This window comes from Scyliorhinus torazame, chromosome 9 (assembly GCF_047496885.1).
Source record: "Scyliorhinus torazame isolate Kashiwa2021f chromosome 9, sScyTor2.1, whole genome shotgun sequence".
In the NCBI taxonomy this organism is placed as follows: Eukaryota; Metazoa; Chordata; class Chondrichthyes; order Carcharhiniformes; family Scyliorhinidae; genus Scyliorhinus; species Scyliorhinus torazame.
This window is the reverse complement of record NC_092715.1, coordinates 12,867,928-12,895,873: the sequence shown is the minus strand read 5'-3', so window position 1 is coordinate 12,895,873 and position 27,946 is coordinate 12,867,928. Positions and strand designations below refer to the sequence as shown.

The 27,946-nt window shown below is 56.4% G+C and overlaps 1 protein-coding gene across 2 annotated transcripts in view; it reads right to left on the bottom strand.

The window, feature by feature from the left end:
- Positions 1 to 32: 32 nt before the first annotated feature.
- The window catches only part of ttc33 (tetratricopeptide repeat domain 33), a 139,326-nt gene continuing 111,412 nt past the window's right edge, over positions 33 to 27,946 (bottom strand). For both annotated transcript variants that reach the window (XM_072515607.1, XM_072515606.1), the window contains 2 exons: positions 10,812 to 10,943; positions 33 to 2,827 (listed from right to left, as the gene is read on the bottom strand). In XM_072515607.1, coding sequence (XP_072371708.1) covers positions 2,480 to 2,827; positions 10,812 to 10,943 — 480 coding nt within the window. In that variant the 3' untranslated portion in view covers positions 33 to 2,479. The remainder of the gene's footprint in view (positions 2,828 to 10,811; positions 10,944 to 27,946) is intronic.

Sequence of the window (27,946 nt, the reverse complement as noted above, 5' to 3'; positions counted from 1 at the left end):
GCGTGAATAAAAAGTACAGTCGACAAACAGTGTAAGTGTTAATAATGTAATGCTTTATTCTCAGTGTACTGTACAGCATCAGTCAGGTTGTGGAGATACTGCAGGCAGCTCCAGCACCACCAACTCTCAGCATATCCTGGAGTATCCAATCATTTAGGTTTAATCTCATTGAGAGTGAGTGTAAATCGGAGAGATGGATTAACACAATATCTGGGATATTTTCGTTCAACACCTTCTGTATTAGTGATGAAACTACTGGAAGTGGGTTAAAGGGGGTTTGACTCAGCATTGGTGCACTGGCTGACCAATGACAGGGTTCCGGGGGTGGGGTGATGTGGTCATGTGACACAATCTCAGGAATCATCAGAGTTGGTCATTCTGGGTTTGGCTAACCTGCAGAGATAAAGCAAGGCAAAAGCAGACAGCACAAAATCCAAACCAGTCAGCTGACAGAGAGGTTGGCCAGGCCTGGGAGAGTTCCATGATGGAGTGTCCGAGCCAGGAGATCACCGTGACGGACTGTCCGAGCCCGGAGATCACTGTGATGGACTCTCCAAGCCCGGAGATCACCGCGACGGACTGTCCGAGCCCAGAGATCACAGTGACGGACTGTCCGAGCCCGGAGATCACCGTGATGGACTGTCCGAGCCCGGAGATCACCGTGACGGACTGTCCGAGTCCGGAGATCACCGTGATGGACTGTCCGAGCCCGGAGATCACCGTGACAGACTGTCCGAGCCCGGAGATCACCGTGATGGACTGTCCGAGCCCGGAGATCACCGTGACGGACTGTCCGAGCCCGGAGATCACCGTGAAGGACTGTCCGAGCCCGGAGATCACCGTGACGGACTGTCCGAACCCGGAGATCACAGTGATGGACTGTCCGAGCCCGGAGATCACCGTGATGGACTGTCCGAGTCCGGAGATCACCGTGACGGACGGTCCGAGCCCTGAGATCACCGTGACGGACTGCCCGAGCCCGGAGATCACCGTGACGGACTGTCCGAGCCAGGAGATCACCGTGACGGACTGTCCGAGCCCGGAGATCACCGTGACAGACTGTCTGAGCCCGGAGATCACCGTGACAGACTGTCCGAGACGGAGATCACCGTGACGGACTGTCCGAGCCCGGAGATCACCGTGACGGACTGTCCGAGCCCGGAGATCACCGTGACGGACTGTCCGAGCCCGGAGATCACCGTGACGGATTGTCCGAGCCCGGAGATCACCGTGACGGACTGTCCGAGCCCGGAGATCACCGTGACGGACTGTCCGAGCCCGGAGATCACCGTGACGGACTGTCCGAACCCGGAGATCACCGTGACGGACTGTCCGAGCCCGGAGATCACCGTGACGGACTGTCCGAACCCGGAGATCACCGTGACGGGCTGTCCGAGCCCGGAGATCACCGTGACGGACTGTCCGAGCCCGGAGATCACCGTGACGGACTGTCCGAGCCCGGAGATCACCGTGACGGACTGTCCGAGCCCGGAGATCACCGTGACGGACTGTCCGAGCCCGGAGATCACCGTGACGGACTGTCCGAGCCCGGAGATCACCGTGACGGACTGCCCGAGCCCGGAGATCACCGTGACGGACTGTCCGAGCCAGGAGATCACCGTGACGGACTGTCCGAGCCCGGAGATCACCGTGACAGACTGTCTGAGCCCGGAGATCACCGTGACAGACTGTCCGAGACGGAGATCACCGTGACGGACTGTCCGAGCCCGGAGATCACCGTGACGGACTGTCCGAGCCCGGAGATCACCGTGACGGACTGTCCGAGCCCGGAGATCACCGTGACGGACTGTCCGAGCCCGGAGATCACCGTGACGGACTGTCCGAACCCGGAGATCACCGTGACGGACTGTCCGAGCCCGGAGATCACCGTGACGGACTGTCCGAGCCCGGAGATCACCGTGACGGACTGTCCGAGCCCGGAGATCACCGTGACGGATTGTCCGAACCCGGAGATCATCAGAGTTGGTCTGACCCAGAGATCACCAGGAGGAACCATCAGACCACTGGGATATCACTGTGTGGGACAGCAATTGCAGGGGAACACCACGAGAGGTTATCTGTACCTGGGCACGTCACCATGAGGTACTGGCAGTACCCCAGAGGTGATCTTGAGGGACAGTTACTGAGGGTTTGGCTCCACTGTACCAGCACAAAGGGCACAGAGGAACCACAAATTCACCTCATGGAGAACGTCCTCCATCCCAAACTGTCTGTACCTGTTGGATATAGATAATAGGAAGCCTTGTTGAACCAGTTACTAAGCTGAGTGAGATGATTATAAGCTGCCAGTATGGATGGGGAGTATCACAGAAACCAGGCCACTTGTTCCAGTGCACAGTGAGACGACATTACAAACAACCAGGGCGTGGCAGCAAACACTGAAAACTCATGGACCCTCTGAAAGAGGATGGGACACCCCGCCGGCTCGTGGACCGTGCAGTGCAGCAAGAGGCTGACGTTATCGCGCCTGGATGAAGCTTTGATCCACCTGTCTGGGTTGACTAGCAGTCTCAGTCACGCACTCCGCCCCCTGCGACGCTGTGATGAAGATGCTGGTCCGGGTCACTGCCGGACGCCTGTCGTTCTCTGCAATAGCTGCACACGCCTCCACCAGCTCGTCGCTCTCAAAGTCGTAGTCTGGCAGCTGTCTGGTGGGCTCCTGTCTGCAGGTTTCTCTCTCCGCAGGAACCACCTCGCCAAGCTGCCGCTGTCTTCTCTGCAGCTCCAGTGCCCACGCCATGTCCTCCTCCCACAACGAGCTCTCACCTGGGCACATGTGTAGTGCTGTCTGGAAACTTCGCAAAGCCTGGGAAGAAAGACAGTGAGACTGAATAGTGAGAACAACCACCAGGAGGCTCTCCAAACAACACTGTACGACACCCAACAATGCACAGCATGACTGTACAACCACACAGAATTTACAGTGCAGAAGGAGGTCATTCAGCCCATCGAGTCTGCACCGGCCCTTGGAAAGAGCACCCTACTTAAGCTCACACCTCCACTCTGTCCCCTTAACCCAGTAATCCCACCGAACCATTTTTGGACACTAAGGGCAATTTATCATGGCCAATCCACCTAACCTACACGTCTTTGGACTGTGGGCGGAAACCGGAGCACCCGGAGGAAACCCACGCGGACATGGGGAGAAATGCAGACTCCGCACAGACAGTGACCCAGCGGGGAATCGAACCTGGGACCCTGGAGCTGTGAAGCGACCGTGCTAACCACTGTGCTACCGTGTACAATCCACAATTAGTGTAGAACACCCAATAACACACAGCATAACTAGGCCCAACCATCTTCAGCTGCTTCATCAATGACCTGCCTTCCATTATAAGGTCATAAGTGGGGATGCTTGTGGATGACTGGACAATGTTCAGCACCATTCGCCTGGGACAGAGATGATTGACCTCCAACCACCACAACCTTTGCGTCAGGTATGACTCCAACCAGCGGAGAGTTTTCCCCTGAATCCCATTGACTCCAGTTTAGCTCGGGCTCCTTGATGCCACACTCGGTCAAATGCTGCCTTGATGTCGAGGGCAGTCACTCTCACCTCACCTCTGGCATTCAGCTCTTTAGTCCATGTTTGAACCAAGGCTGTAATGAGGTCAGGAGCTGAGTGAACCTGGCAGAACCCAAACTGAGCTTCCGTGAGCAGGTTATTGCTGGTTAAATGCTACTTACTAGCACTGTCAGTGTCCTTTTCCATCATTTTACTGATGATGGAGAGTAGACTGATAGGGGGGTAATTGGCTGGGTTGGAGTTGTCCTGTTTCTTGTGTATAGGACACACCTGGGCGATTTTCCACATTGCCGGGTAGATGCCAGTGTTATAACTACAATGGAACAGCTCGGCTAGGGATGCGGCAAGTTCTGGAGCACAAGTCTGGATATCACGTGGAGTAAAGTGTATGAAGACCGACATCCGTGATGCTGGGGACCTCTGGAGGAGACCGAGATGGATCATCCACTCGGCACTTCTGGCTGAAGATTGTTGCGAATGCCTCAGCCTTGTCTTTTACACAGATGTGCTGGGCTCCTCCATCATTGAGGATGGGGATATTTGTGGAGCCGCCTCCTCCAGTGAGTTGTTTAATTGTCCACCACCATTCACGGCTGGATGTGGCAGGACTGCAGAACTTAGATCTGCTGCATTCATTGTGGGATCGCTCAGCTCTGTCTATCACTTGCTGCTTATGCTGTGTGACACACAAGTAGTCCTGTGTTGTAGCTTCACCAGGTTCATAGGTCATATAGAATGCCTACAGGGGCTGGTTTAGCACACTGGGCTAAATAGCTGGCTTTTAAAGCAGACCAAGGCAGGCCAGCAGCACGGTTCGATTCCCGTACCAGCCTCCCCGAACAGGCGCCGGAATGTGGCGACTAGGGGCTTTTCACAGTAACTTCATTTGAAGCCTACTCGTGACAATAAGCGATTTTCATTTTCATACAGTGCAGAAGGAGGCCCATCGAGTCTGCACCGAGCCTCTGAAAGACCACCCCACCTAGACCCACTCCCTTGCCCTATCCCCATAACCCCGTGCGTTGGTCAAGAGCAATCCACCCAACCTGCACATCTTTGGACTGTGGGAGGAAACCGGAGCACCCGGAGGAAACCCACGCAGATGCGGGGTGAAAGTGCAACTCCACCGCGGTCGGCACCTCATTTTTCGGTCTGCCTGATGTTATTCGTGGCATGTCCTCCTTCACTCTTCATTGAACCAGGGTTGATCCCCTCGCCTGGCAGTGATGGTACGGTGGGGGATATGCCGGGTTGTGACGTTACAGGTTGTGGCTGAGTACAATTCTGCAGCTGCTGATGGCCCACAGCGCCTCATGGACGCCCAGTCTTTAGTTACTAGATTTGTTCTAAGGCTATCCCATTGAACACCGTGATATTGCCACACAACACGATGGACGCTTAATTTCCAAGGGGTTTGTGATTTTTCTCCTCTTTATAAAAATGTAGCGCTTTGAACTTATTTGTATTGAAGTTCATTTGCTAAGTACACCCCCATTCTGCAAGTGTATTAATGCCTGTCACAGTTCTCTCTGTGATAAACTCCACATTTTTATGTTGTCCAGATTTGTTACTCTGTTTTTGATTGCTGAGTCCATGTTGTGTGTGTGAGTGGAGGACAGCAGTGGGTCTCAGCAAGCTGCTTGTGGATCTTTCTGCAATCTGCCTTTCAGCCCACTCTCTGTTTTCTATATTCTGTTGCTAATAACAATGGTGAAGGATGGTCTTAACTTCTGAAATCCATACTGACTGCCCTTTAGTATAATTCCAGTTGCTCGATGTTTTCTGACAGGTTTTTGAGTAAAGATTCTCTCGCCGTTCCTAACACTGGCGTTATGATAATTGGGATATAATTCCCTGGACATGTTCTCGCTCCCTTTTGAAATTATGGAACACATTACCTGTCGACCCCTTCACTGACATTATTTATTTTCCAATTATTTTTTATATACAGGTAAAAGTGCCTCTGTTATTCTATCCCGGGCTAGTTTTAAAATGCATACGTCTGATAGAGCTCTCTGTACTGCACTGTTCCATCAAATAGAGGGGGCGCGATTCTCCACTCCCGCGCCAGTTGGGAGAATCGCCTGGGCCGCCAAAATTTCCCGGGACGCCGGTCCGACGCCCTCCCAAGCGGCGGGAACGGCCCCGTCGAGTTCCGCGGGCCGCAGGCCGGAGAATCGCCGGAGACACCCAAAATGGCGATTCTCTGGCACCCCCGCTATTCTCAGGCCCGGATGGGCCGAGCGGCCAGGCCAAAATGGCGGGTTCCCCCCAGCGTCGTCCACACCTGGTCGCTGCCGTCGGGAACAGCGCGGGAATGCTGGGGGGACGGCCCCGGGGGGGGGGGGATCCTCCACCGGGGGTACCTCAAATGTGGCATGGCCCGCGATCAGTGCCCACCGATCGTCGGGCCGTCCTCTCTGAAGGAGGACCTCCTTCCTTCCGCGGCCCCGCAAGATCCGTCCGCCATCTTCTTGCGGGGCGGACTCAGAGAGTACGGAAACCACGCATGCGCGGGTTGGCGCCGGCCAACCCGTGCATGCGCGGGGTGACGCCAGTTATGCGGCGCCGGCCACGTCATCTATGCGGCGCCGCCTTTATGCGGCGACAAGGCCTGGCGCGTGTAGATGACGCGGCCCCGATCCTAGACCATTGTCGGGGCCTGAATCGGTCGGGATAGGGGCCGTTTCGTGCCGTCGTGAACCTCGACGGCGTTCTCGACGGAGTGGGCACTTCGGCGCGGGAGTGGAGAATCCCGCCCAGGATGTATTGTTCAGACTTGCTGAATCTGATGTGCACATTTAACAGACAGTATTGTTTGCAATGTCACTGACTGAACTATTTTCATCCATGTTACTAAATCCGGAACATGACCCTATCCTGCAGACACTTGCACCTCTTCATCCCAGCTTATTACTGTCCCGCGTACTGGAGACCCCAGCTCATCACTGTCCCCACCACCCCCTCCCCATGTACTGATGACCCCAGGTCATCACCGCAACCCCCCCACCCTCCCCACCCCCATGTACTGGAGACCGAGCGTCATTACCACCCACCCCCCACCACGTACTGGAGACCGAGCGTCACATTTGCACCAATCTGTTTTTCAGCAATGATCTATCTAACTGCGGTTCCCATTATTTTGTGCAGGGTAGTGGAATTGAAAAGCTGTATTTATATCCAGTCTCCATCTCTCTGATATGTCTTGGTTCAGGTTGGAAGCTGTGTACAAAATGGGCGGAGAAACAAATTGGGAACAACACAAATGCTTTAGTTTAAACATGTTGAGGATGAAATTCCGATTCAGTTTCTGAATTGCTCTTGGTTTCCTTACCAAACACCACATCCCGGAGTTCCTGCCTCCTTCACAGGCGGGTTTCACAGATTCCACGGCAGCAGAGTTCTCCCTGCTATCTTTAACCCAAACTCAATCACCAAAACACATTTATCCAGCCAACTACTTCTATTCATTTATGGGATGTGGCTAGAACAGCATTCATTGCCCATCCCTAATTGCCCTTCAGAAGGTGGTGGGTGAGCCGCCTTCTTGAACCGCTGCAGTCCATGTAGGTACAGCCACTGTGCTGTTAGGGAGTGGGGGTTCCTGGACTTTTCCCCAGCGACAGTGAAGGAACGGCCGATATATTTCCAAGTCAGGATAGTGAGTGACTTGGAGGGGAACCTCTAGGTGATGCTGTTTTCTCATTACCTCAGTGGTCACAGAGTCAGAGAGGTTTACAGCATGGAAACATGCCATTCGGCCCAGCTTGTCCATGCTGCCCAGTCCTATCACTAAGCCAGTCCCACTTGCCCACATTTAGCCCATATCCCTCTATACCCATCTTACCCATATAACTGTCTAAATGCTTTTTAAAAGACAAAATTGTAGCTGGCTCTACTACTGCCTCTGGCAGCTCGTCCCAGACACTCACCACCCTGTGTGTGAATAAGTTTGCCCCTCTGGACCCTTCTGTATCTCTCCCCTCTCACTTTAAACCTATGGGTCCTCATTCTGCCTGCGATATCTTACTGTGCACCAAGTGCCTTGGCGATTCCTACACAAGAGTGAATGCACTTCAAACCTACTTCCCTGCCAGGAAAGCCTGTCTTCCCGTCTTCAGTGAGGGGGGGAGCTCGGGTCTGCCTACTGCCCCAGTGAGGGGGGGAACTCGGGTCTGCCTATTCCCTCAATGAGGGGGGGGAGCTCGGGTCTGTCTATTGCCTCAGTGAGGGGTGAACTCGGGTCTGAATATTGCCCCAGTGAGGGGTGAGCGCGGGGCTGCCGATTGCCTCAGTGAGGAGGGAGCTTGGGGCTGCCTATTGCCTCAGTGAGGGGGGGGGGGAGCTTGGTTCTGTCTATTGCCTCAGTGAGTGGGGGACTCGGGTCTGCCTATTGCCTCAATGAGGGGGGGAGCTCGGGTCTGTCCATTGCCCCATTGAGGGGGGAGCTCGGGTCTGCCTATTGCCCCAGTGAGGGGGGGAGCTCGGGTCTGTCTATTGCCTCAGTGAGGGGTGAACTCGGGTCTGAATATTGCCCCAGTGAGGGGTGAGCGCGGGGCTGCCGATTGCCTCAGTGAGGGGGGGGGGAGCTCGGGTCTGTCTATTGCCCCAGTGAGGGGGGGGAGCTCGGGTCTGCCGATTGCCTCAGTGAGGGGGGGGGGGGGGAGCTCGGGTCTGCCAATTGCCTCAGTGAGGGGGGGGGGAGCTCGGGTCTGCCAATTGCCTCAGTGAGGGGGGGGGGAAGCTCGGGTCTGTCTATTGCCTCAGTGAGGGGGGGAGCTTGGGTCTGTCTATTACCTCAGTGAGGGGTGAGCTCGGGTCTGTCAACTGCCTCAGTGAGGGGGTGAACTCGGGTCTGTCTATTGCCCCAGTGAGGGGTGAGCGCAGGGCTGCCGATAGCCTCAGTGAGGAGGGAGCTCGGGTCTGCCTATTGCCTCAGTGAGGGGGGGGGGAGCTCGGGTCTGTCTACTGCCCCAGTGAGGGGGTGAGCTCGGGTCTGTCTATTGCCTCAGTGAGGGGGTGAACTCGGGTCTGTCTATTGCCCCAGTGAGGGGTGAGCGCGGGGCTGCCGATTGCCTCAGTGAGGAGGGAGCTCGGGTCTGCCTATTGCCTCAGTGAGGTGGGGGGGAGCTCGAGTCTGTCTATTGCCTCAGTGAGGGGGGAACTCGGGTCTGCCTATTGCCTCAATGAGGGGGGGAGCTCGGGTCTGTCCATTGCCCCATTGAGGGGGGTGCTCGGGTCTGTCTATTGCCCCAGTGAGGGGGGGGAGCTTGGGTCTGCCAATTGCCTCAGTGAGGGGGGGAGCTCGGGTCTGCCAATTGCCTCAGTGAGGGGGGGGAGCTCGGGTCTGTCTATTGCCTCAGTGAGGGGGGGAGCTTGGGTCTGTCTATTACCTCAGTGAGGGGTGAGCTCGGGTCTGTCAATTGCCTCAATGAGGGGGGAGCTCGGGTCTGTCTATTGCTTCAGTGAGGGGGGAGCTCGGGTCTGTCAATTGCCTCAGTGAGGGGGGGGAGCTTGGGTCTGTCTATTGCCTCAGTGAGGGGTGGAGCTCGGGTCTGTCTATTGCCCCATTGAGGGGGGAACTCGGGTCAGCCTATTGCCCCAGTGAGGGGGGAAGCTCGGGTCTGTCTATTGCCCCAGTGAGGGGGGGAGCTTGGGTCTGCCAATTGCCTCAGTGAGGGGGGAGCTCGGGTCTGCCAATTGCCTCAGTGAGGGGGGGGGAGCTCGGGTCTGTCTATTGCCTCAGTGAGGGGGGGGGAGCTCGGGTCTGCCAATTGCCTCAGTGAGGGGGGGGGGAGCTCGGGTCTGTCTATTGCCTCAGTGAGGGGGGGAGCTTGGGTCTGTCTATTACCTCAGTGAGGGGGGGAGCTCGGGTCTGTCTATTGCCCCAGTGAGGGGTGAGCTCGGGTCTGTCAATTGCCCCAGTGAGGGGTGAGCTCGGGTCTGTCAATTGCCTCAGTGAGGGGGTGAGCTCGGGTCTGTCTATTGCCCCAGTGAGGGGTGAGCTCGGGTCTGTCTATTACCTCAGTGAGGGGTGAGCTCGGGTCTGTCTATTGCCTCAATGAGGGGGGGGAGCTCGGGTCTGTCTATTGCCTCAATGAGGGGGGGGGGGGGAGCTCGGGTCTGCCTATTGCCCCAGTGATGGGGGGAGCGCGGGTCAGCCTATTGCCCCAGTGAGGGGGGGGAGCTCGGGTCTGTCAATTGCCTCAGTGAGGGGGGGGAGCTCGGGTCTGTCTATTGCCCCAGTGAGGGGGGAACTCGGGTCTGTCTATTGCCCCAGTGATGGAGGGAGCTCGGGTCAGCCTATTGCCCCAGTGAGGGGGGGGGAGGGAGCGCGGGTCAGCCTATTGCCCCAGTGAGGGGGGGGGGGAGCTCGGGTCTGTCTATTGCCCCAGTGAGGGGGGAACTCGGGTCTGTCTACTGCCCCAATGAGGTGGGGAACTCGGGTCTGCCTATTGCCTCAGTGAGGAGGGGAGCTAGGGTCTGCCCAATGCCTCAGTGAGGGGGTGAGCTCGGGTCTGCCTATTGCCCCAGTGAGGGGGGCGCGCGCGGGTCAGTCTATTGCCCCAGTGAGGGGTGAGCTCTGGTCTGCCTACTGCCCCAGTGAGGGGTGAGCTCTGGTCTGCCTACTGCCCCAGTGAGGGGGGGAGCTCAGGTCTGTCTATTGCCCCAGTGAGGGGGGGAGCTCAGGTCTGTCTATTGCCTCAGTGAGGGGGGGAGCGTGGGTCTGTCTATTGCCTCAGTGAGGGGTGAGCTCAGGTCTGCCTACTGCTTCAGTGAGGGGTGAGCTCAGGTCTGCCTATTGCTTCAGTGAGGGGGTGAGCTCAGGTCTGTCTATTGCCCCAGTGAGGGGGGAACTCGGGTCTGTCTATTGCCTCAGTGACGGGGGAACTCGGGTCTGTCTATTGCTCCAGTGAGGGGTGAGCTCGGGTCTGTCTATTGCTCCAGTGAGGGGTGAGCTCGGGTCTGTCTATTGCCCCAGTGAGGGGGGGGGGGCTACATTTCCAATCATGTTTGGATCTTTTGGTTTTGTTGGGATCCCTGGTGAAAAAAGCAAGTTTGAAAATATTTGGAGTTGGACAGATTTTAAAACTCAACCGAACATCACCTACTCTTTACAGCTTATTGTCCCCTTTCTGGTAACCTATACCTTCCCACTGCCCCTTCGCCTGGACTCTCAGGAAATAGACTCTTGCACAGAATGGAGAAAGCAGATTCCCCCCCCCCAAACATGCCCCCCGGCCACATCAAGCACAGAACCTACCATGCTTATCTCTCCCAAGCTGAGCTGAGCACGGCCCAAGGTTTGCAGTGCTTCCCACCACTGGGGATTCAGACGAACGGCCATCTCTGCTGCCTGGACTGCCTGGAAAACCTCATTCAGCATCATGAGAACCTGGGAGAGGACAACAGGAGGGTTAATCCAGGACCTTGGCATCAGTCACCCAATCTGCATCAGTACCTGTGGGCAGAGGAAACAGGAGGGTTATTCCAGGAGTAAGTCACAAGAACATTACGACTAAGCGGCACTGTAGCACAGTGGCTAGCACTGTTGCTTCACAGCGCCAGGGTCCCGGGTTCGATTCCCGGCTTGGGTCACTGTCTGTGCAGAGTCTGCACGTTCTCCCCGTGTCTGCGTGGGTTTCCTCCGGGTGCTCCGGTTTCCTCCCACAAGTCCCGAAAGACGTACGTGTTATAACCGGCCTACTGACGATTGGCTGGGGACTAATGATTATCCCTCAATCCTATGGGAGTATGAACTTCCCCAATGAGGGGGCAGAGAAACTCCTACTATAAATAAGCTGGCCAGTCCAGGAACCAGGAGGAAGGAGAAGGTAGCAAGGGAAGTTACTGCTACTGTTATGTATATATTGTTATAGTAAATAAACTTTATTATTTTGTATCCTTAAAACTCGTGCTGGATTCTTCGGGGCCCTTACAAAAGTACGGTTGGGTGAATTGTTTAGGGGCTGTTTAGCACACTGGGCTAAATCGCTGGCTTTGAAAGCAGACCAAGGCAGGCCAGCAGCACGGTTCAATTCCCGTACCAGCCTCCCCGAACAGGTGCCGGAATGTGGCGACTAGGAGCTTTTCAAATGTCATTTGAAGCCTACTTGTGACAATAAGCGATTTTCATTTAATTTCAATTGGATATTCTGAATTCTCCCTCTGTGTTACCGGAACATGCGCCGGAGTGTGGCGACTAGGGGATTCTCACAGTAACTTCATTGCAGTGTTAATGTAAGCCTACTTGTGACACTAATAAAGATTATTATTATCCATTCAGCATACCAAGATGCCAGGTTGAGGACGAGGAAGCAGCCAGCCTCTGATTCCCCACCCCGCCCCCGGCTTATGCGAGATGTGCGCAGCACAGATTTCCAATGATTTCAAGGCACTCAGAAATCCCAACAACTGCTTCTGGTCAATGGTAACTCCCAGCATCGTGTTGAAAGTGGGGGATTTGTGACGGTAATGCCATTGAGTGTCAAGGTGAGATGTTTAGAGCCTCTCTTATCTGGAGTTGAGTGTAAGCATCCCACAGCACTGCCCAAAGAACAAGACCATTCAAACAGATTTTTAGCTCATTATCACACTGCAGCTGTGGGATCTTGCTTTGCACAAATTAATGGCATTACAACTATACTTCATATAAAAACTTCACTGACTTTAAGGTTTTGAGACAGTGCAAAGTTAGAAAGGTGCAGTATGAATATGAAAAGCAGCTGAACAGAGACAAACACACCACCTTGGGCACAGCAGTGATCGCCCCCCTCTACTTTCTATTTGTAACTAATTAGTTAGATAGAAAAAAAATCACAGGAGCAGCAGACATTAGCAATCACTGGCAAAACTGCCATCGCCTTGTGTAATTCAGCAGGCATCCATTGTCCTTTTTTAAAATTAATTTACGGGATGTGGGTGTCGCCGGCTAGCCCAGCATTTATTGCCCATCCCAATGTTGCCCTTCAGAAGGTGGGGGTGAGCTGCCTTCTTGACCCACTACAGTCCCTGAGCTGTAGGTACACCCACTGTGCTGTCAGGGAGGGAGTTCCAGGGTGTTGCCCCGGCGACAGTGAAGGAACGGTGATATATTTCCCAGTCCGGGTGGTGAGTCACTTGGAGGGGAACCTCCAGGTGGGTGGGGTTCCCAGGTATCTGCTGCTCTTGTCCTTCTAGATGGGAGTGGTCGTGGGTTTGGAAGGTGCTGCTGAAGGAATCTTGGTGAGTCACTGCGGTGCGTTCATAGCATCGGATGAACTCCCACCATCAGCACCAGCCCTACCTACCAGAATATCCCAGACTGACTCCCAATCTTCCGCCGTGATGTTATCATTGTGGGCTGACAGGGCTGGGGGGGAGACAGGGCTGGGGAGGACCGGGCTGGGGAGTAGAGGGCTGGGGGGGAGACAGGGCTGGGGGGAGACAGGGCTGGGGAGGACCGGGCTGGGGAGGACCGGGCTGGGGAGGACCGGGCTGGGGAGGACCGGGCTGGGGAGGACCGGGCTGGGGAGGACCGGGCTGGGGAGGAGAGGGCTGGGGAGGAGAGGGCTTGGGGGAGACAGGGCTGGGGAGGACCGGGCTGGGGAGGAGAGGGCTGGGGAGGAGACAGGGCTGGGGAGGAGAGGGCTGGGGAGGAGACAGGGCTGGGGAGGAGAGGGCTGGGGGGGAGACAGGGCTGGGGAGGAGAGGGCTGGGGGGGAGACAGGGCTGGGGAGGACCGGGCTGGGGAGGAGACAGGGCTGGGGAGGACCGGGCTGGGGAGGACCGGGCTGGGGAGGACCGGGCTGGGGAGGACCGGGCTGGGGAGGACCGGGCTGGGGAGGACCGGGCTGGGCAGGACCGGGCTGGGGAGGAGAGGGCTGGGGGGGAGAGGGCTGGGGGGGAGACAGGGCTGGGGGGAGACAGGGCTGGGGAGGACCGGGCTGGGGAGGACCGGGCTGGGGAGGACCGGGCTGGGGAGGAGAGGGCTGGGAAGGAGAGGGCTGGGGAGGAGAGGGCTTGGGGGAGACAGGGCTGGGGAGGGCCGGGCTGGGGAGGAGACAGGGCTGGGGAGGAGAGGGCTGGGGAGGAGACAGGGCTGGGGAGGAGAGGGCTGGGGGGGAGGAGAGGGCTGGGGGGGAGACAGGGCTGGGGAGGAGAGGGCTGGGGGGGGAGACAGGGCTGGGGAGGACCGGGCTGGGGAGGAGAGGGCTGGGGGGGAGAGGGCTGGGGGGGAGACAGGGCTGGGGGGGAGACAGGGCTGGGGGGGAGACAGGGCTGGGGGGGAGACAGGGCTGGGGGGGAGACAGGGCTGGGGGGGAGACAGGGCTGGGGAGGACCGGGCTGGGGAGGAGAGGGCTGGGGGGGAGACAGGGCTGGGGGGAGACAGGGCTGGGGAGGGCCGGGCTGGGGAGGACCGGGCTGGGGAGGACCGGGTTGGGGAGGACCGGGTTGGGGAGGACCGGGCTGGGGAGGAGAGGGCTGGGGAGGAGAGGGCTTGGGGGAGACAGGGCTGGGGAGGACTGGGCTGGGGAGGGCCGGGCTGGGGAGGAGACAGGGCTGGGGAGGAGAGGGCTGGGGGGGAGACAGGGCTGGGGAGGACCGGGCTGGGGAGGAGAGGGCTGGGGAGGAGACAGGGCTGGGGAGGGCCGGGCTGGGGAGGACCGGGCTGGGGAGGACCGGGCTGGGGAGGACCGGGCTGGGGAGGAGAGGGCTGGGGAGGCAGGGCTGGGGAGGCAGGGCTGCTACGTTGGCCTCAGCATCCCAGGGCCGGGATTGTGATGGGGGGGGGGGGGGGTTTACCCGTTCTCCCTCCTGACTGTTTTGGGTCAGGATATATGAACGCCCACCGTCGCTTCCCAATCACTTTTAGATAAAGAAACACCCTTCACATCTGCAACCCTGCCCCTCAGTCCCTCCCCTCCACACCCCCTCCACCCCTCCCCCCACACCCCCTCCGTCCCTCCTCCCCACACCCTCAGTCCCTCCCCACACACCCCCTCCTCCCCACACACTCCCCCCCACATCCCCTCCGTCTCTCCTCCCCACCCCCTCAGCTCCTCCTCCCCACATCCCCTCCGTCTCTCCTCCCCACCCCCTCAGCTCCTCCTCCCCACATCTCCTCCATCCCTCCCCCCCACAACCCCTCCTTCCCTCTTCCCCACACCCCCTCCGTTCCTCCTCCCACACCCCCTCCGTTCCTCCTCCTCACACCCTCTCCGTCCCTCCTCCCCACGCCCCCTCCGTCCCGCCTCCCCACACCCCGTCCCTCCTCCCCACACCCTCAGCTCCTCCTCCGCACACCCCCTCGCCCCCCCCACACCCCCCTCCCCCCCCCCACACCCCCTCCGTCCCTCCTCCCCACGCCCTCAGCTCCTCCTCCGCACACCCCCTCCCCCCACACCCCCTCCGTCCCTCCTCCCCACGCCCTCAGCTCCTCCTCTGCACACCCCCTCCCCCCCCACACCCCCCTCCCCCCCACACCCCCTCCGTCCCTCCTCCCCTCCTCCCCACGCCCTCAGCTCGTCCTCCCCACAGCCCCTCAGTCCCTCCCCCCCACACCCTCCATCCCTCCTCCTCACACCCCCTCTGTCCCTCCTCCCCACACCCCCTCCGTCCCTCCTCCCCACACCCCCTCCGTCCCTCCTCCCCACACCCCCTCCGTCCCTCCTCCCACACCCCCTCAGTCCCTCACTGCCGCACCCCATAATCTCCCCCAACCCATCGATTAGCTTTCATTTATCCTCTCCGCTGTCGTATCCTTAAGTGACAAGATCCCACAAATCCATCAATCTTTTAGGTTGAAAAGGTTCCCTGATTTTTATCTTGGCTGCTAATTGATATTGTCATTCCTTCATGGTGCCTGGGTTAAAACACTGGCGTTCCCGATAATGATGGGTTATCGTCATGACCAAGGCTGCCGGAGTTTTCCCTAACCACTGATCTGCCACAATGCACATTGTGCACACCCCTGGCAATGATGAAGATTGTCACAGTACCCAGCCCAGCTCTCTCCTCATTGACCCCCCCAAACAGTTTGACCAGTTTATGCTACCCCCTCAGGAACAGTGTGTCGAGGAAGGCAGGAGACGACAAGCGGGCAGAAAACAATCAATCACAGCACCGCTGGCAGCAAAGGAAACTAATTCCATTTCCTTAATTTCTGCTGCCATCTGCTTTCTCGTTTAAAACTAATCACAGTGAGATGTTAAAAAACAATTTCGGGACAGGAATAGCCTCGATATTATCAATCGCTGGCCATACCTCAACTGCTTTACGTCATGGAATGAGGGCAGCTCATTAAAGTCCAGCTCTGTGTGAATCCATCATGTCAGTGCAAATTCCAAATTCCATGCCCCTGCTCACACTCCGCAGGATCATTCTGTCTGGAATCTGCTACTGTGTTTTTTTTAAAATGGTGTCACACACTTGTGATTAGTTTTATAAAGGTGCAGTCCAAGAGGCACGGAAACACCCTGCCTGCGCCAAGCCATCTCCGTCAGCTGACTGCTGCCATTGGAATTGTTTACAATGGCACAACCTAGATTCAGGAGCAGCAGAACCTGACCGACCTCTGACTGGGGGAGTGCAGGAGGGAGGAGCAGGGGGAGGGAGAGAGGGCAGTGCAGTGGGGTGGGGAGATACCCCTACGATATGGTGCCTAAACTTTCAAAAGTCACCTGACAAATTTCCAGACGCTGAAGAGGATTCATTAATGGCAAAGCTTGTAAGGATTCACGAGGATATCGAGGTTACAATACGGCGACTGGCCAATAAGCCGCACCAGTTCATCTAGATTCATGTGAGCAGATAGCTCTCACCACATTAATCCATCCTGGTCTCCATCCCTTTGTCAAACTCTTCCTAATTAGATTTGCAACAGCATTGGAACAGGCCAGTCAATCTCACTCGTCTGAGTTAGTTTCCACTCTCCATACAGCGAATGCTTCTAATCACATTTCCCACCCTGTTCCAATAGTCCCTTGCTTCTTCACTCTCATCTGGAACATTATCACTTTCTGCTTCAATCACTGACTCGCAAACTGAATTCTGCAGCCTCACGACTGGGAGGAATTTTATCCTGCTCTGAATCTCACAGGATGTTCATCTGGTTGTGGAGCCCCCATCTTTGATAAACAGTCTGCTTCTATCCATTCTGTCCCACCCCTTCAGAGTTTTAAACACCTCCATTGTACTGCTCCTTCGTACCAACACAAAAGAAACCTGTTTTTTAAATCTTTGTTCTTCAGACCTGATGTCTCTGCTCGAGACCCCCGGAAAAGCCTCAATATCCTTCCGACAAACCGATACGCCACAGAGTGCTGTATCTGAGGGGGAGTTAAAGTTTTAGATCAGCTCGTCATCACCACTGTCAGAATCACTCTGGCTGCTGGTTCCTGTGCCCCTCCAGAAAGTGGAGCACAACAGGCCAGGCCGACACTTCAGAGCAACACTGAGGGGGTGCTGCCATGCCTGTTTTTCACATGAGATATTGAACAGCTTTCAAAGTGGACATGAAAGATCACGTGAGATTATTCTGAAAAAGAGCAGGGCAGTTGTCCTCAGTGTCCTGGTTAATATTTATCCCTGAATTAACGTCACAAAACCCGATCAGCTGCTCCTGATCACATTGTTGTTTGTGGGAGCTTGCTGTGTTTCCAACACTCATACATTCTGAGTAATGCAGATGAAATTAACTAAGGACAAATGCAAAATGCTGCACAGAGGAAGGAAAGTGGACAACGTTGATACTTTCAGGATCCTACAGCACGGAAACAGATTTTGACCCAGCGACAGTGAAGGAACGGTGATATATTTCCCAGTCGGGGTGGTGAGTGACTTGGAGGGGAACCTCCAGGTGGTGGGGTTCCCGGGTATCTGCTGCTCTTGTCCTTCTAGATGGGAGTGGCCGTGGGTTTGGAAGGTGCTTCTAAGGAACCTTGGTGAGTTGCTGCAGTGCATCGTGTAGACGGTACACACGGCTGCCACTGTGCGTCGGTGGTGGAGGGAGTGAATGTTTGTGGAAGGGGAGCAATCTAGCGGGGCTGCTTTGTCCTGGATGGTGTTATTGGCGCTGCGCTCATCCAGCCAAGTGTAGAGCATGCCATCGCACTGCTGACTTGTGCCTTGTAGGTGGTGGACAGGCTTTAGGGAGCCAGATGAGTTACTCGACACAGGATTTAAAGAACAAAGAAAAGTACAGCACAGGAACAGGCCCTTCGGCCCTCCAGGCCAGTGCCGACCATGCTGCCCTAACTAAAATAAAACTGCCCTTACTCGGGCCGGATCCCTCAATTTCCTCCCTATACATGTACACATCCAGATGCCTCTTAAATGTCGCTAATGTGCTGCTTCCATCACATCTGGCAGCCCGTTCCAGGCACCCACCACTCCCCTCGTGAAAAACGTACCCCGCACATCTCCCTTAAACTTTCCCCCTCTCACCTTGAACCTGTGCCCCCTGTAATTGACACCTCCACCCTTGGAAAAAGCGTCTGACTATCCACGCTGTCTATACCTCTCATAATTCTGTAGACCTCTATCAGGTCTCCCCTCAGCCTCCGTCTTCCCAGTGAAAACAAACCTAGTTTATTCAACCTCTCCTCATAGCCAACACCCTCGAGACCAGGCAACATCCTGGTGAACCTTCTTTGCACTATCTCCAAAGCTCCCATGTCCTTCTGATAATGTGATGACCAGAGCCGCACTCAGTACTCCAAATACGGCCTAACCAAGGTTTTATACAGCTGCAATATGGGCGTGATTGTCCGCTACCCGGCGGGCTGGGCCATACCGGTGCCGAGGAGTGGCGTGAACCACTTCGGCGTCGGGCCGCCCGGAAGGTGCGGAATCCTCCGCACCTTCAGGGGCTAGGCCGGTGCCGGCGGCGTTGGCGCCACGCCAGCTGACGCGTGTTGGCACATGCGCGGGAGCGCCAGCAGTCATCCCTGCGCATGCGCAGGGGGGTTCTTCTCCGCACCGGCCATGGCGGAGGTTGACAGCAGCCTGTGCGGAGGGAAAGAGTGCCCCCCACGGCACAGGCTCGCCTGCGGATCGGTGGGCCCCGATCGTGGGCCAGGCCACCGTGGAGGCAGCCCCCAGGGCCAGATCCCCCCGCGCCCCCTCCACCCCCCCCGGAGGACTCTGCAGGCCGCTCGTTGAGCCAGGTCCCGCCTGTACAGACCTGGTTTGATTTACGCCGGCGGGACCGGCCGAAAACGGGCGGCGGAGAATTCGGCAGGTGCCATCGGGGCGGGATTCAGGCCAACCCCCCCCCGCCCCCGGCGATTCTCTGACCTGGCGGGGGGGTCGGAGAATCCCACCACAGATTCCTAGCCTCCAACAAGTTCTTACTAATAATAATCTTTATTAGTGTCACAAGTAGGCTTACATTAACACTGCAATGAGGTTACTGTGAAAATCCCCTAGTCGCCACATTCCGGCGCCTGTTCGGGTTCACGGAGGGAGAATTCAGAATGTCCAATTCACCCAACAAGCACGTCTTTCGGGACTTGTGGGAGGAAACCGGAGCCCCCGGAGGAAACCCACGCAGACACGGGGAGAACGCGCAGACCCTGCACAGACAGTGACCCAAGCCGGGAATCGAACCTGGGACCCTGGCGCTATGAAGCAACAGTGCTAACCGCTGTGCTACCGTGCCTCCCATATAGCCACTTTAGCCACAGTATTTATATGGCTAGCCCAGTTCAGTTCAGTGTGAACAGTCAGCACATGTGTGATGGGGGAACAGGTTGTGGTGCGAACCAGGACAGGGCAGCAGAGTTTGAGATAACCTCAAGTTTGCTGAGAGTCCGATTTCGGAAGCCAGCCGGGAATGCGTTAGAATAGACAAGTGTAAAGGTAAAAAAAGGCCTGAGCGAGGGTTATAAACAGCAAGGGCCTGGTTTAGCACAGGGCTACATCGCTGGCTTTGAAAGCAGACCAAGGCAGGCCAGCAGCACGGTTCAATTCCCGTACCAGCCTCCCCGAACAGGTGCTGGAATGTGGCGACTAGGGGCTTTTCACAGTAACTTCATTTGAAGCCTACTTGTGACAATAAGCGATTTTCATTTCATTTTTTTTTTCATTTTAGCAGTGGGTGAACTGAGACGGAGTAATGTTAAAATGATGCAGTGGAAATGTGTTTGCAAGTTCATCTTGGGAGCCAAATATATAACGACGTTTGGAAGCAGTCTGATTCAGCTTCACATTGTTTCTGCTTGGGACTGAAGACAATGCCTTCAGTCTTTCCAACATTTATCTGGAGGATACTTCTGCTCATCCAGAGCTGATGTCAGATACGCACTCAGATAACTGCGAGAAAATGGATAGGGTGAAAATGATCGGAATGATCGAGAGCCAGACGGAATCAGCTTACGGATCAAAACTGACACATGCCAGAGGGGACGGACCCTCACTCTCGCGCAAACTCATTCTCATTTCTAGGCACAGAGTGCGAGAACAGGAGGTGCGACCCTGTGACGAAGCTGGATTGTGAACAGGAATGCTGCCCGACCCCAGCATTGTTTCTCTTGGAAAAGGAACATGAGGAACCAGCATCTGAAAAAACACTTTATGATTTTCCAGTAACTGTTTCTATCCTGAGCGATTAGTTCACGTGTTCTTCGTTTCCGATCATCGTTCAATCCATCAGATGCTTACAACGATAAGCTTCCACCAGTCAGGTCAAGTAATTTGGTATCAAATTCTCCTGATTCAGAGTTCAGAGTCTTTGCGACATCTCAAGGGTGTGCTGAGAGAGCCATAAGCTCAGAGGGTCAGTACTGAGTGAGTGCCGCACTGTCAGAGGGTCAGTACTGAGGGAGTGCCGCACTGTCAGAGGGTCAGTACTGAGGGAGTGCCGCACTGTCAGAGGGTCAGTACTGAGGGAGTGCCGCAGTGTCAGTACTGAGGGAGTACCGCACTGTCAGAGGGTCAGTACTGAGAGAGTGATGCCCTGTCAGAGGGTCAGTACTGAGGGAGAGCTGCACTGTCGGAGGTCAGTACTGAGGGAGTTTTGCACTGTCAGAGGGTCAGTACTGAGAGAGTGCTGCCCTGTCAGAGGGTCAGTACTGAGGGAGAGCTGCACTGTCAGAGTTCAGTACTGAGGGAGTGTTGCACTGTCAGAGGGTCAGTACTGAGGGAGTGCTGCACTGTCAGAGGGTCAGTGCTGAGGGAGAGCTGCACTGTCAGAGGGTCAGTACTGAGAGAGTGCTGCCCTGTCAGAGGGTCAGTACTGAGGGAGAGCTGCACTGTCAGAGGGTCAGTACTGAGGGAGTGCCGCACTGTCAGAGGGTCAGTACTGAGGGAGTGCTGCACTGTCAGAGGGTCAGTACTGAGGGAGAGCTGCACTGTCAGAGGGTCAGTACTGAGGGAGCGCTGCACTGTCAGAGGGTCAGTACTGAGGGAGTGCTGCACTGTCAGAGGTTCAGTACTGAGGGAGTGCTGCACTGTCAGAAGGTCAGTGCTGAGGGAGTGCTGCAGTGTCAGAGGTTCAGTACTGAGGGAGTGCTGCACTGTCAGAAGGTCAGTATTGAGGGAGTGCCGCACTGTCAGAGGTTCAGTACTGAGGGAGTGCTGCACTGTCAGAAGGTCAGTGCTGAGGGAGTGCTGCACTGTCAGAGGTCAGTACTGAGGGTGGCTGCACTGTCAGAAGATCAGTGCTGAGGTAGTGCTGCACTGTCAGAGGGTCAGTACTGAGGGAGTGCCGCACTGGCAGAGGGTCAGTGCTGAGGAAGCGCTGCACTGTCAGAGGGTCAGTACTGAGGGGGTGCTGCACTGTCAGAGGGTCAGTACTGAGGGAGTGCTGTCCTGTCAGAGGGTCAGTGCTGAGGTAGTGCTGCCCTGTCAGAGGGTCAGTACTGAGCGAGTGCCGCACTGTCAGAGGGTCAGTACTGAGGAAGCACTGCACTGTCAGAGGGTCACTGCTGAGGTCGTGCTGCACTGTCAGAGGTCAGTACTGAGGGAGTGCCGCACTGTCAGAGGGTCAGTACTGAGGGAGTGCCGCACTGTCAGAGGTCAGTACTGAGGGAGTGCTGCACTGTCAGAGGGTCAGTACTGAGGGAGTGCCGCAATGTCAGAGGGTCAGTACTGAGGGAGTGCTGCACTGTCACAGGGAGAGTACTGAGGGAGTGCCGCACTGTCAGAGGGTCAGTACTGAGGGAGTGCTGCACTCTCAGACGGTCAGTGCTGAGGGAGTGCTGCACTGTCAGAGGGTCAGGACTGAGGGAGTGCTGCACTGTCAGATGTTCAGTACTGAGGGAGTGCTGCACTGTCAGAAGGTCAGTGCTGAGGGAGTGCTGCACTGTCAGAGGTCAGTACTGAGGGTGGCTGCACTGTCAGAAGGTCAGTGCTGAGGGAGTGCTGCACTGTCAGAGGGTCACCGCTGAGGTCGTGCTGCATTGTCAGAGGTCAGTACTGAGGAAGTGCTGCACTGTCAAAGGGTCAGTTATGATGGAGTGTTGCACTGTCAGAGGGTCAGTACTGAGGGAGTGCCGCACTGTCAGAGGGTCAGTACTGAGGGAGTACTGCACTGTCAAAGGGTCAGTTATGATGGAGTGTTGCACTGTCAGAGGGTCAGTACTGAGGGAGTGCCGCACTGTCAGAGGGTCAGTACTGAGGGAGTACTGCACTGTCAAAGGGTCAGTTATGATGGAGTGTTGCACTGTCAGAGGGTCAGTACTGAGGGAGTGCTGCACTGTCAGAGGGTCAGTACTGAGGGCGTGCTGCACTGTAAGAGGGTCAGTACTGAGGGAGTGCCGCACTGTCAGAGGGTCAGTACTGAGGGAGTGCTGCACTCTCAGACGGTCAGTGCTGAGGGAGTGCTGCACTGTCAGAGGTTCAGTGCCGAGGCAGTGCTGCACTGTCAGAGGGTCAGTGCTGAGGGAGTGCTGCACTGTCAGAGGGTCAGTACTGAGGGATCGTTGCACTGTCAGAGGTTTGTACTGAGGGACCGCTGCACTGCAAAAGTGTCAGTACAGAGATGGAGTTGCACTGTCAGAGGGTCAGTACTGAGGGAGTGCTGTACTGTCAACTGAGCAATCAATGGTGAACAAAAATAGAAACCTGACAGTACAAGGTAGGTCCAGAATACACTGTCCCATCAAACACTCCCAGAACAGGTACAGCACGGGGTTAGATACAGAATAAAGCTCCCTATCTACTGTCCCCATCAAACAGTTCCAGGACAGGTACAACACTGGGTTAGTTACAGAGTAAAGCTCCCTCTACACGTTCCCCATTAAACATTCCGAGGACAGGTACAGCACGGGGTTAGATACAGAGTAAAGCTCCCTCTACACTGTCCCCATCAAACACTCCCAGGACAGGTACAGCACGGGGTTAGATACAGAGTAAAGCTCCCTCTACACTGTCCCCATCAAACACTCCCAGGACAGGTACAGCACGGGGTTAGATACAGAGTAAAGCTCCCTCTACACTGTCCCCATCAAATATTCCTAGGACAGGTATAGATTTTGTGGTCTCTCACTGGGACAGCATTTATTGTCCGTCCCACACTGTTTTGGATTCACATTTAGAACAGTTAAGAATTTATAGAATCATAGAATTTACAGTATGGAAGAAGGCCATTCGACCCATCGAGTATGCAACGGACCTTGGAAAGAGCACCCTAAATAAGCCCACACCTCCAACCCGTAACCCAGTAACCCCACCCAACCGTTTTGGAAAGTAAGGAGCAACTTATCATGGCCAATCCAGCTCACCTGCACATCTTTGGACTGTGGGAGGAAACCGGAGCACCCGGAGGAAACCCACGCAGACACGGGGAGAATGTGCAGACTCCGCACAGACAGTGACCCAAGCCAGAATCGAACCTGGGACCCTGGAGCTGTGAAGCAGCAGTGCTAACCACTGTGCTGCCGTGCAGGACATTAGTGAACCTGATGGGCTTGTGTACGGCAATGGTTTCATGGTCACCTTTAGACATTTAATTCCAGATTTTTATTGAATTCAAATTGTGGATTGAGATCTCTGGGAAGGTCATTATGGCAAAGAACAAAAAGGAGATAGATTTCCATTTATAGAATAACCCGAACAGGCCCGAGAATGTGGCGACTAGGGGCTTTTCACGGTAACTTCATTGCAGTGTTAATGTGACAATAAAAGATTATTATTAATCATTATTATTAACAATTTAATAAAGCCTTGAATTTACTAAAACATCCCAAGGTGGTTCACAAGATGGTTAGAAATAAGTCGGACACCGAGCCTCACAAGGAAAGGTTAGCTCGGTCCAAGAAGGCATCTGTGACGAGTGTCTTAACGGAGGACGATGAGGGTAAGGCTGTGGAGAGGTTTCGGGAGGGGATACCAGGGGCGAAATTCTCTGGAAACGGCGCGATGTCCGCCGACTGGCGCCCAAAACGGCGCAAATCAGACGGGCATCGTGACGCCCCAAAACCTTGAGGGCCTAGGTCGGCGCCGGACGAATTTCCGCCCCGCCAGCTGGCGGAAGAGGCCCTTTGTTGCCCCGCCAGCTGGCGCGGAAATGACATCTCCGGGCGGCGCATGCGCGGGAGCGTCAGCGGCCGCTGACAGCTTCCCACGCATGTGCAGTGGAGGGAGTCTCTTCCACCTCCGCCATGGTGGAGGCCGTGGCGAAGGCGGAAGGGAAAGAGTGCCCCCACGGCACAGGCCCGCCCGCGGATCGGTGGGCCCCGATCGCGGGCCGGGCCACCGTGGGGGCACCTCCCGGGGCCAGATCGCCCCCCGCCCCCCCCAGGACCACGGAGCCCGCCCGCGCCGCCTTGTCCCGCCGGTAAGGTAGGTGGTTTAATCCACGCCGGCGGGACAGGCATTTTAGCGGCGGGACTTCGGCCCATCCAGGCCGGAGAATCGCGCGGGGCGGCCCGCCAACCGGCGCGGCGCGATTCCCGCCCCCGCCGAATCTCCGGTGCCGGAGACTTCGGCAACCGGCGGGGGCGTGATTCACGCCAGCCCCCGGCGATTCTCCGACCCGGCGGGGGGTCGGAGAATCTCGCCCCAGAGCTCTGAGCCCTGGCAGCTGGAGGAACAGCCGGCAAGAGTGGAGCCATTAAAATCTGGGATACTCAAGAAGCCAGAATTAGAAGAACGCAAATATCACAGAAGGCTGTGGAGATGGGGGAGGTTACAGAGATTGGGAGGGGTGTGGTGCTGGAGGAGGTAACAGGGATAGGGAGGGGTGTGGGGCTGGGGGAGGTTACAGAGATAGGGAGGGGTGTGGGGCTGGAGGAGGTTACAGAGATAGGGAGGGGTGTGGGGCTGGGGGAGGTTACAGAGATAGGGAGGGGTGTGGGGCTGGAGGAGTTTACAAAGATAGGGAGAAGTGCGGGGCTGGAGGAGGTTACAGTGATAGGGAGGGGTGTGGGGCTGGAGGAGGTTACAGAGATAGGGAGGGGTGTGGGGCTGGAGGAGGTTACAGAGATAGGGAGGAGTGTGGGGGCTGGACGAGGGTACAGAGATAGGGATGGGTGGAGTTGGAGGAGATTACAGAGATAGGGAGGGGTGTGGGGCTTGTGGAGGTTACAGAGAGTTGGAGGGGTATGGGATGGAGATTACTGAGATAGGGAGGGCTGTGTGTGCTGGCGGAGGTTACAGAGATGGGGAGGGTAGGGTGGAGGAGATTGCAGAGATAAGGAGGGGTGTGTGGGGCTGGAGGAGGTGACAGAGATAGGGAGGGGAGTGGGGCTGGAGGAGGTGACAGAGATAGGGAGGGGTGTGGGGCTGCAGGAGGTTACAGAGGCAGGGAGGGGTGTGGAGTTGGAGGAGATTACAGATATAGGGAGGGGTGTGGGGCTGGAGGAGGTTACAGATATAGGGAGGGGTGTGGGGCTGGAGGAGGTTACAGAGATAGGGAGGGGTGTGGGGCTGGAGTAGATAACTGACATAGGGAGGGGTGTGGGGCTGGAGTAGATAACTGACATAGGGAGGGGTATGGGGCTGGAGGAGGTTACAGAGAAAGGGAGGGCTGTGGGAGCTGGAGGGGATGACTGAGATAGGGAGGGGTGTGGGGCTGGAGGAGGTTACAGAGATAGGGAGGGCTGTGTGGGGCTGGAGGAGATTACTGAGATAGGGAGGGGTGTGGGGCTGGAGGAGGTTACAGAGATAGGGAGGGCTGTGGGGACTTGAGGAGATTACTGAGATAGGGAGGGGTGTGGGGGCTGGAGGAGATTACTGAGATTGGGAGTGGTGTGGGGCTGGAGGAGGTTACAGAGATAGGGAGGGCTGTGGGGGCTGGAGGAGATTACTGTGATAGAGAGGGGTGTGGGGCTGGAGGAGGTTACAGAGATAGGGAGGGGCGTGGGGGCTGGAGGAGGTTACAGAGATAGTGAGGGGTGTGGGAGGAGGTTACAGAGATAGTGAGGGGTGTGGGAGGAGGTTACAGAGATAGGGAGGGTTGTGGGGCTGTAGGAGGTTACAGAGATAGGGAGGGCTGTGGGGGCTGGAGGAGGTTACAGAGATAGGGAGGGGTGTGGGGCTGGACGGGATTACCGAGATAGGGAGGGCTGTGGGGGCTGGAGGAGGTTACAGAGATAGGGAGAGGTGTGGGGCTGGAGGAGGTTACAGAGATAGGGAGGGGTGTGGGGCTGAGGAGGTTACAGAGATAGGGAGGGGTGTAGGGCTGGAGGAGGTGACAGAGATAGGGAGGGGTGTGGGGCTGGAGGAGGTTACAGAGATAGGGAGGGGTGTGGGGGCTGGAGGAGTTTACAGAGATAGGGAGAAGTGCGTGGCTGGAGGATGTTACAGAGATAGGGAGGGGTGTGGGGCTGAGGAGGTTACAGGGACAGGGAGGGTTGTGGGGCTGGACGAGGGTACAGAGATAGGGATGGGTGGAGTTGGAGGAGATTACAGAGATAGGGAGGGGTGTGGGGCTTGTGGAGGTTACAGAGAGTTGGAGGGGTATGGGATGGAGATTACTGAGATAGGGAGGGCTGTGTGTGCTGGCGGAGGTTACAGAGATGGGGAGGGTAGGGTGGAGGAGATTGCAGAGATAAGGAAAGGTGTGGGGGGATGGAGGAGGTTACAGGGATAGGGAGGGGTGCGGGATGGAGGAGGTGACAGAGATAGGGAGGGGAGTGGGGCTGGAGGAGGTGACAGAGATAGGGAGGGGAGTGGGGCTGGAGGAGATGACAGAGATAGGGAGGGGTGTGGAGTAGGAGGAGATTACAGATATAGGGAGGGATGTGGAGTTGGAGGAGATTACAGAGATAGGGAGGGGTGTGGGGCTGGAGGTGGTTACAGAGATCGGGAGGGGTGTGGAGTTGGAGGAGATTTCAGAGATAGGGAGGGGGTGTGGAGCTGGAGGAGGTTACAGAGATAGGGAGGGCTGTGGGGGCTGGAGGAGATTACTGAGATAGGGAGGGGTGTGGGGCTGGAGGAGTTTACAGAGATAGGGAGGGATGTGGAGTTGGAGGAGATTACAGAGATAGGGAGGGATGTAGGACTGGAGGAGATTACAGAGATAGGGAGGGGTGTAGGGCTGGAGGAGGTTACAGAGATCGGGAGGGGTGTGGAGTTGGAGGAGATTTCAGAGATAGGGAGGGGTATGGGGCTGGAGGAGGTTACAGGTAGGGAGGGCTGTGGGGGCTGGAGGAGATTACTGACATAGGGAGGGGTATGGGGCTGGAGGAGGTTACTGAGATAGGGAGGGGTGTGGGGCTAGAGGAGATTACTGAGATAGGGAGGGGTGTGGGGCTGAGGAGGTTACAGGGACAGGGAGGGTTGTGGGGCTGGACGAGGGTACAGAGATAGGGATGGGTGGAGTTGGAGGAGATTACAGAGATAGGGAGGGGTGTGGGGCTTGTGGAGGTTACAGAGAGTTGGAGGGGTATGTGATGGAGATTACTGAGATAGGGAGGGCTGTGTGTGCTGGCGGAGGTTACAGAGATGGGGAGGGTAGGGTGGAGGAGATTGCAGAGATAAGGAAAGGTGTGGGGGGATGGAGGAGGTTACAGGGATAGGGAGGGGTGCGGGATGGAGGAGGTGACAGAGATAGGGAGGGGAGTGGGGCTGGAGGAGGTGACAGAGATAGGGAGGGGAGTGGGGCTGGAGGAGATGACAGAGATAGGGAGGGGTGTGGAGTAGGAGGAGATTACAGATATAGGGAGGGATGTGGAGTTGGAGGAGATTACAGAGATAGGGAGGGGTGTGGGGCTGGAGGTGGTTACAGAGATCGGGAGGGGTGTGGAGTTGGAGGAGATTTCAGAGATAGGGAGGGGGTGTGGAGCTGGAGGAGGTTACAGAGATAGGGAGGGCTGTGGGGGCTGGAGGAGATTACTGAGATAGGGAGGGGTGTGGGGCTGGAGGAGTTTACAGAGATAGGGAGGGATGTGGAGTTGGAGGAGATTACAGAGATAGGGAGGGATGTAGGACTGGAGGAGATTACAGAGATAGGGAGGGGTGTAGGGCTGGAGT